The sequence below is a fragment of the Monopterus albus genome, unplaced genomic scaffold, assembly GCF_001952655.1.
Source record: "Monopterus albus unplaced genomic scaffold, M_albus_1.0 scaffold21.1, whole genome shotgun sequence".
Lineage (NCBI taxonomy): Eukaryota > Metazoa > Chordata > Actinopteri > Synbranchiformes > Synbranchidae > Monopterus > Monopterus albus.
In genome coordinates, this window is record NW_018127901.1 from 2676655 (window position 1) to 2686427 (window position 9773).

The 9773-nt window shown below is 41.1% G+C and overlaps 1 protein-coding gene across 4 annotated transcripts in view; it reads left to right on the top strand.

Moving 5' to 3' along the window:
- The first annotated feature begins 200 nt into the window (after window positions 1-200).
- htr4 (5-hydroxytryptamine receptor 4) overlaps window positions 201-9773 on the top strand; it is a 141204-nt gene continuing 131631 nt past the window's right edge. For all 4 annotated transcript variants that reach the window (XM_020594034.1, XM_020594035.1, XM_020594037.1 and 1 more), the window contains exon 1: window positions 201-501. Coding sequence is in view for 1 of the 4 variants with exons in the window: in XM_020594035.1 (XP_020449691.1) it covers window positions 467-501 (35 nt within the window). In the remaining 3 variants the exon portion in view is untranslated. The remainder of the gene's footprint in view (window positions 502-9773) is intronic.

Sequence of the window (9773 nt, forward strand, 5' to 3'; positions counted from 1 at the left end):
AGTTACAATGACGAGAGAGAGAGAGAGAGACGGACTCTTCGTTCACATCGCGGCTGAAGAGGAGGGACTAGACCAGAGCGAGTTCATGTCCGCTGAGTTCAGAGGGAGCAGCATAACGCAACATCTCCGCTGCTGACTCGGCTCCGGTCAGACCCTGCCCTCTTTCCAAATACCTGTGTGGGGTTAAAAAAAAAGCTGGATCTCCACGAGGTTTCCCCACTTTCCCTGTCTCTCCCTCTCCCCACAGTTTCCCCAGGTGTGTACAGGCACGCACTTCTCGTCGCTCCTGGCTGCTTTTTGCGCACGGACACTTCTCCACATCACGCTTGTATCCGCTGCGCCCCGAGTGACAGCCGCAGCCTCGGGCTACTGTCCCTTCTCTTGGTTACGGTCAGCAATCATTGTTCCGCTGAGCTCGGACTGAAGAACAATGTGATTTTGGCCCATGGGGATTTAGAGTCGTGACATGCTTTCAGGACCCAGCGTTTCCACGGCGAAATGGTGAGTTCAATTTGCCTTTATTGTCGCATATTATTTGCCTACTTTCGAGGTTTCCAGCGCGTTATAGTCTGGTGTGAGCAGTTGACCTCTGCACATAAGGTGACGCTCACAAACCACAGGAAGTGTGACTTTCCTCAACTGAAAGATCAGTAAATGTTCTTCTAATCCTGCTATTTGAAGTTTGTGGTGCTCACACATGAGTTTTCCCACATCACTTAATGCCATGTCTTCGTCGTTAGGTCGAGCCTGTGGTAACGTTGCTGTATGTGATGGTATTTGTTTGTCCCTTTACATCTCCTAACCTTTAATAACAGATTCTACTGCCAGAGTTTGATTTTGCTGTGTAAAACTAGTAAAAGAAACATTGTGGTGTATGATGTCATGCATGGGCTTCCATTATCCCCATTCATATCGATCTTTCTTTAACCCCCTGATGCGCCAAAAGTGACCCGAGCGAATTATTTCGATTAATATCCTTGCATGTGATGAATGTTATCACTCCATATTTAATGGATTCATCAAGATATTTTTTTTACATCACAATCAATTATTTTTATGTTACTTAATTTTATTTTTGAATAAAAAACATTTTTGTATCAGTACCCTGTTAATGCACAAGACCATAAAAATGACCCGTATGTATTTTCAGTGGAATTGACAAGGACATTTTAATTTGTCTATATATTTGTGATTAAAAACATGTTTAATCGCGGTTTATTCAGCTCAGAGTCACAGTTTCCCCTGTCTAGAGGGCTGCCTTAACACATCTGTGCATACACATGTGCATCATTCTGTAAATTTGCTTATGGTTGTGGTAATAGTATCAGTGGTGGAAGAAGTACTCCGATTGTTTACCTAAGTAAGAGTAGCAATACCACAGTGTAAAAATACTCCAATCTTATTGAAGTAAAGGTACAAAAGTATCAGCATCAAATTAAAGTGCCAAAAGTAAAAGTACTCATTAATCAGAATGGCACATTTCACATTACTGTACAGTAAATCAGATTATTGGATAATAATCACTGATGGATTACTGTGTTCATCACCTGAATGTTGCAGCTGGTAAAGATGCAGCTAATGTACCTTATATATAATACTTACAATGTGAAGTACTTTACATACTACTGTGAATTTCCCACCAGGGTTCAATAATGCAAGATTAAATTGTATTTTGAAAAGTGATGCGGTGCAGTAAAAAGTACAATATTTGCCTGTGAAATGTAGTAAAGTAAAGTACGGATCCCTCAAAAGTGTACTTAAATACAGTACTTGAGTAATTGTACTTAGTTACTTTCCGTTGTATGTTTACATCAGTACTGATATCTTGAGCTGTTGGTTCGTGGCTGACTAGCTGTTGATCGGTTGTGTCTTAGCGAGCTAGTTGCTGACCAATGGGACTTTATCTGGTATCTGACAGAAAAAATGTTTCTAAAACACTTGGAAGCAACATGTTGTCATCTACCAATTAAATGTACGGTAACGATATAGAATACACTTGCTTAAGAATATGACTTGGCATCCATTTGAAAACACTGTGTTGTGTGTTTCTGCCACATCTGTTTAGAATCATGGCAAAATAAAATAATGACTAAAGTCCTAGGCAGTGACATAAATTAGCTTTAAAGATATTACAATGAACCATTAGTGAAAATGAATGTGAGTCATTTTTGACTCGTCTTGTGCATCAAAAGGTGGATTACATACTTGTCCATATGTGTCAATCAGGCCGGTTTGCAGCGCGATGCACCTTGTGCTCAGTGAAGTGTTGATGAGGAAGGCTGTAGATCTGTAGCTCCGCTGACTGTCAGCTGTCACATGTTGTGTGTGTGTGTGTGAAGCAGGAGGCTGTAGAGACCCACAGGGTAAGTGACCAGTCACTGATGCAAACTCTGTTGGCTTACTGTGAGTTATGGTGCATCTGTGGCTTTAGGTTAAGACTTACAGTAACTCTGTGCTTGATTGTTGCCTGTTTATGGGTTTTACTCTGCTTTAATTCATTTATGCACTTGTGTATTTTTCTTTATCCCTCTACTGTTTAATTTTGTGAGGGCTGCTCCTATTTTGGTATCAGAGATTCAATGAAAACAATTTCTAAATAAGCTTTTTATTTGAGTTTCTACCTGTTATCAACTGTTGATTTTTATCCCAAATTGAGGTTTTTATGATTCCAGTCAGAAGAAACCCTGAAAACACCTGTTTATACAAACTCAGTGTCTGTCATGAAACATACTGCCAGTGTTTTTTATTTAGGGCTGTAAGGATTTTATGCCACTTAAAAGTTTATATTTCTGGCTGCTACATTTTAATTACGGTAATATGACTATTAATTATTCTCTGTTGCCACATTGTTCAAAACACAGCCTTGCTCCCTTTCTCACAGACACACATACAAATGCTGTACAATAACTGAAGCAGTTAACTTGTACTTTACTTAAGGGCTCTGGTTAGTAGCGTTGTGTAATGTTTATGGATCAGACTTGCAGGGAATCACCAGGCCTTGATCCAAGGTGCAGGTACAATATGTTGTGCTAACTGATATGCTGATGGCAGCTGCATCATTTACAGTTCACACTCTCTTCAATTCGCCCACGACCACTCACAGCCTGTGGATAAGGAACCGTGTGGCAAACTGGAGCGCAGCCAGAGTTGTTATGCATTCATATCATGTCCCCCCCCTTTAATTTAAGCCCTTCCTCTTTAAAAAGGCTCAAATCTGCTTTTAGAGTATTTTTGTGCTTACATACAATAGGTTGTGCAAACATGTACATACATAGGTAGGTACAGAAGGTAAGAAGGTAAAGAAGAAGAAGATAAAGAAATAATACGAGCAGCAGCTGCAGCTTTTTTCTCAAACTGGACTGTCAGTGTGAAACTCTCCTCTCACACTATAACAAGGAGACGCTCCGATCCAGATGCTCATAATTAGATCGACTTTTATAACTTTGCTTTTCACTAAAGCTCAAGTTGTGCTGTAGCATTTTTTGGGACATCTAGTTTTGGGTGGTAGTTAATTTCAGAAATATCTGTCAGTGCACAGTGGGATCAGATTGATTTAACAAACCTAATTTAGATGAGATGTTAAAAAGCACATAGGTGTGAGATGACACACTGTAACTGGGCACATTGAATTTGCATGTATAATTACATGTGGATGTTGGGTCAGGAACATTTCTTGAAGATTTCTTTCTGACCTTATACAGAGGCTGGACTCTGTCAGCACAGTGGGGTGGGGCTGCATAATAAATTGTAGTAGCAACGCTTGCATTTAGATGACATATACTTAAAAACAGAAGGTCTTTCATAAGCTACCACCACCAACGCTGTATGATACAGAGCACACGTAGGAGCAACAGCTGGACCAGACAGCATGAGACAGGAGAAGCAAAACTGCAGAGAAGGTCATGTTAAGCCATGCATAATACGTGCACGGTTGGAAAAATGATCACTTTAAATGAATTATCAAAGATTTCCCCACCCATATAACATGCTGTTGTGTTAGTATGAAAAATGGATCAGCGTCATAAACGTTTGCAAATGCAACAGGACATGTTTGTATAGATTAAAATGTACATATTATACTTTGGTCCAAATAGTTTTCTGCTCTTACGCCATCGTTTCCTTCTTGCTCTTAGATCTAATTTAATTAGGTGAGACCTAATCATCATAGCTGAAAGGTGTAATGACCAAAACAACAAAATAAGGATCAAGTTGTATTAACCATCGAGTTATATGTGCCTTTACATTCTTGGAGAGAGAGATGATAGGACATGAATCTGCTGAGGAACTCATGGTAATGATGCTTCAGCAGGGTAGTACAATGCATCATACTGTACACCCCATCCCCATTTCCCCCCTCATCTCTTATTTGTGTAATCAGACCAGGTATCCCGTCCCCGACTTAACCATCTTTTATTTGAGAATTTAATAAATCGGTTTCATCTAAGTAGGCTGCCTGAAACCCTGGTCTAACTCAGTATTTCACTACATTATAGAGAAAAATCCACAGAGACACACGTTGAGTAGTTCAAATGGGAGAATGTCTTGGGGCTGAAGTGATTTGCATTTTGTTCAGCAGCATCACAATGATGCTGAAATCCCTCCAATCCACTCAGCCTGTTGTGTGCGTCGGAGCTGCCAAATAGAGGTAATTACCTCCACTACTTGATGTGCTCTGCTGTCAGATTTACTGCTGAACGCAGCTTCAGTTAAACACATTGATGTGACGCTGTCCTTCACAGGGCTCATGGTGGTGAGAGCCAAAAATGTGGGAGGAATCGGCACGTCTCCAGTGAGGATGAGGGTTAAAAAAACGGAGATAATTCAGGAAAGAAAGAGCTCAGAGTAAAGAAGTTTGATTTCTGTTATCAGCCTCACACAGTATGTGTGGCTGTGAGTGTGTATTCTCACACAGTAACTGGACCTGTCACTAGTCTGCTTTCATGTCTAATCTTTACTTTCACTCAACAAAAAGAGATGAGGAAAGAAGGAACTTCACAATTCAAAAGAGAACTGATATTATCAATGAAGTGAAATTCATAAGGTGCTGAGTAAAGAGAAACTTTTTTAATCAGTCAGTACCAGCAGTAAAGTTGCTTATCAGCGAGTCCAGGACGTCTTGTGTTATGTGAACAGCAGTCCAAAATCTAAAGATCTCCAGTTTACAAAGAAAAGCAGAAAACCATCATGAGAGAAGTTGGAACCAGTGACTGTTAAATGACTTAAATAATCAAGTGCTCATTAAGTGCCCAGCTGACTTGTTGGGGAGAACATCAGCTTGTCAGTGTCAGAAAGTTTAAGGTTTTGCAGGATGCAGTCTCCTAATGTCGAATAGCTTTTACAGTGAGTCTGGAGGACTTGTTATTACATAAAAGCTATCTTTGTCTGTGAGCACGCACAGGCCGTTGTCTGTTAATGTCAGCTCACTGCTATGACTTGTTAAAACCTCATAACTTAAGAAACAACAGAATACAAAATAGAAAGAAAGGAGAGTAGGTGGATGATAAATAGGCACGATGGACCAGACTGGGTCCAAGAGAAGCAAGAAAGACAGTCACATAGAGACAGAGAGAGATGAGCTGAGGGCAGCGAGAGTTCACGAAGAGTAAACGATGTGAGAGACAAATAAAAGGCAGCAAGGAGCCAGAGAGGGAGAGAAGGGGTCGAGAGACAATGGTTTAGTGTGGAAGAGCCAGTGGATTTATTGACAACTTTATCCAGCCAAAAACAAGACAGAAGTTTCATGACAGTGTTAGATGACGTCAGAGGTCCAGTTCTAGAGGGGTTCAGTTGGTTGGTTGGTTGTTTCTGCTGCTGTATGTGTCAGTATCCTTGTTAGTGTGTGAGCACAATGCAAAATGTTCCAACGCCGAAACAAATGGGCTTGAAGCGTAAACACAGAGTTTGAATCTCAGTTAAAAGTGTAAAGTGTGAGTGAAGTGCGAGTTGTGCCGGCTGAACTTTGTCTGCACTGTCAAACATGAGAACGACGACTGAAAAATGTAGCGGAAACGTCCGGTGCAGACAGAGTGCCAGAGCTTAGAGTGCACGTCTGGGGAAGGTCTGTTTTCATCAGAGGTTCTCACTTGTATGGTTAAAGAAACAGTGGAATGAAAAGTGTCCCCGAGTTCGGACTCTGTGCCCCTTTTACGTATCTCTTTTTATATCCAAATCTGTCTTCTGTTTTGTAAAATATAAAAACATTTCTGACTCATTCTGATTTTGGAGTTACATTAATAGTCTCATTGTTCAGTTACTGGATAATTATGGAGTCTCCTCCCATCTTCGCTCCGTATCACAGACTGAGTGAAAGAATGAAAACACACGTTTTAGAGCACCACCGTGTTTTCAGTTTCCATTGACATGGAAGCGGCTCGCATCCAGCAAAGAACCTTAAATCACACAGAACTAAGAAACAGCCAGATGTGAAAAAGTCACCAAAAACTAAAAATGTATGTAACATCCACAAAAAACAGGCCTTTTCAGAGATCCAGGAACAGGTTGACTTCCAACTTTTCTGCAGCAGTGGAAGGAAATGAAATGTCAATAACTTGGTGCACAAATTCTGTCTGTACGAAGGCAGAGTTGGAAAAAAGTGTTACTGCACCCTCTGAAGCATCATTTGGTAAAAGGCCATTAAAAAGTCAGAGCTCCTCAGCGTTTCACCCTCAGCGGGATAATGAGCTACAAACACCTCCAGGCTGTGGAGAAGAAGAGAACACGTGATGGACTGACAGCACAGTGTCCAGACTTTCCCAGTGAAGAGTGAAAGAAAAAGCAAACTGCCAGTCAACACAGCTGTGGGACCTCTGCAGCGCTGCTGTCTGTCCCCACACCGTTCAGTTTCATCTGTAGAGAAAATGGCACAGATGTGTTCGGCTGCTGCATCACACTGGTAACAGCTGGAAACACGAGGTGATTTAGTTTTTGAGGGGAAGTGAATAATTAAAATAGTCTGTTTTAATGTACAACATATCCACCTAATGTATATGCATTTGCAGGAAGTGTGTTTCTTCCTGTATTAGCATGGGCACAAAACAGGGCACACAGCTCAGAAGTCTGAATTTTCCAGCAGAGCTGACCTTCTACAATGACTTTCAGACGCAGATGAATTGCTTGTCACCTAAATGTTTTCATGCTCTCATCGTTTCTCACTGTTGGCAGAAAAACCCACTCTCTGTTGTCCAGCTTGGTGATAATGGCTTTGCTTCTTTTTTTTTTTTTTTTTTAAAGATACTTTTACGGAGCCATGCTCCGTCATGGCTTTGCTCATCTACTGCCTGTATTGTCCATTTTACCTCCGAAAGACAAACTTTATATCAAAGGTGGCAAACTCCAGAATTAAGGAAAGTGGACCGTCAGTCTGAACAGGAGCAAACAAGTGTGACAGCAGGTCAATGTGGTGAAGACTGAGAGAAGGACTCGAGTCGATGAATGCAGCGTGAAAACTGCCTGATATCAAGTGCCGCCACTCGGTGCTTTGCTAATGTATTTTCACATTTCAGTGCCAATATGGTGCCTTTATTTTTATAAAACCCCTTTTTTTATTTAAGTGTTTTATACATCAGTATTAAGCAGCGGGCCTCAGTCCAGTTACCATTTTGTCTTTCATTCCAACCTTAACCCAGCCAAAAATACTATTATCCCCTCTAGAGCAGCTCTCCTGCATTATACTGTAAAACGTGATGATCGATGATGCAGTTTATTCTCACTCTTTACAGTGAGAAGGGTATGTAAGCCCAAAAGGCTTCAGTCCAATGAAGGATGGCCCATCAAAAGAGCCTTTGAGTGTCACTGCAGATCAGTTGTACACTTTAGCTTTTAACCCCTCAACCTGTTACTTTCAGTCGCTGCTCTAAAAGCCTTATATCCTCAAGCAAGCAGGCATTTTTCTGTCATCAGTACTTATTCTGGACTTTTACGTCTCTTTTTATTTCCAGCGCTCTGCGACTCAGACCTCAGGCCTGTGCACTCCTTGCTGTTTTCTTCTAAAGTCGGCATTATTGCAGTTCAGTTCATGGTGCTGGTGTACTCTTTTAAGACTTTAAGTCGCTCCACAGCATCGGCTGAAATCTCCGACTGTGAGAAAGCAAATGCATTCGCTTATTATTTATGCATGCAGGCTGGAGGCTGGTGAAGTCTGCTTTCACCTCCAATAAGACTCAGGCTCTTTCTTCAAGCTGAAACACATGGAACTTCATTTCTTCGGTCTTTGTGTTTGCTCCTCCCTGACTAGCGTTTCACGTTTAAAGAATTTTTTGCTGACATTATATTTGCATGTTGTCTGCAGGGTCTTTTAGCATCTTTGGTCACACCTCTGTTTCCTTTATAGTTATGTTTTTCTTTGTTGTCTTTGTTGGGATGGGAGGCTTTGACCTCAGTATTTTAATCAAGCTGCTGGGTTTTCTGAGTTCTACTTGTATTTATTATTTAGGAAAGCAGTTGTTCATTTTGGTGACTGATGTAATCATCACTGCACTGGTCTCTCTGTGTAAGAGGCACAAACTGAGGCCAATTCCTTTGTTGACTGGTTCAGTTTTTTCCCTTCTGGCCATGCTGATTGTTAGCAGCTTTGTGAGATTTTAATGCTTTGTGTATGGCACACATCCACAGCTTAGGCACTATTTATGGTCAACTGGCAGAGGTTTCATTGGCTGGGCCTGTGAGTCACCCTCTCTGTTCGTCGTTATGTATGCTGGTGAAGGGAATCAAATTAGTGAAGGACTGGACAATGGATTTATTGTGACTTCTGACTTTGTTTTGTGCTCTAAACCTGAATAACGAACACATACGACCGTGGCTGCTCTCGGCTCTCATTTACAAAACCACACAAGCATGCACACACATTTCCATGTTGTTCAGTCTGCTCACTTATGTACATTCACATCTTACCTATTTAGCTGAAGCTTTTATCTCCAGCTTACATTTAGCTTCTACTGTATAATGCGTTCAGGGTTTATCTAAAGCTGCAACTTTGAAGTCAGCCTGTTCAGCAAACCTTTCTTGAAAAAGGCAAGTGTCCTCTTGTCTCTGACATATTTCATAAAGTCAAGCTTGAGAATGGTTTGCTTCAGTCGCAGAGCAAATGTTGTGGCCACTGTGATGTGTTCTGAGCAACGACCCGTGATCCCGACTGCATTTCTGAGGAGACACTTTGTCTTTAACAAGCACCTAGCATCAGACCCTCAAAGCTAAGTAGAGCAGAATGGAGCAGAGGGAAAACTGCATCATGAAATGCGCAAACGCTGCTGGAGAATCCAAAATGTGAAATTACTGAAGATTTAATCACTACAACTGTGTTAATTCCTTGTTTTTGAACCTGAGATTTGAAAACTAGCTTCACGAGCCAGGATAAAATGTTGAAATATTTGGTGATTTGTTTTTAAATGTATTTAAAAAATCAAGTTATATGACACAGGTAAATATAATATTGGCAAAGACTGTGTTTCTGTAGTGAGCAGCACTTTACCAAAAACAATATCAGTCATTTTTTTAACCTTTTTTCATATCATATACTGCGATTGTCTAGAAATTATAGTTGCTGCCTTAGTAATGACTCATAAAGAAAACCACGATAAAGAAAAGATGATCAAAAAGCGGGTGGCATGGTGGAGTAGTGATTAGTGCTGTCATCTCACAGAATGTTCTGGGTTTGAGCCCCGGCCGACCACACACGCCTTTCTGTGTGGACTCTGCATGTTCTCCTCCGTGGGTTCTCTCCAGGTACTCCAGCTTCCTGCCACAGTCCAATGACAGGTTGGGTTGGCTGGGGGGTC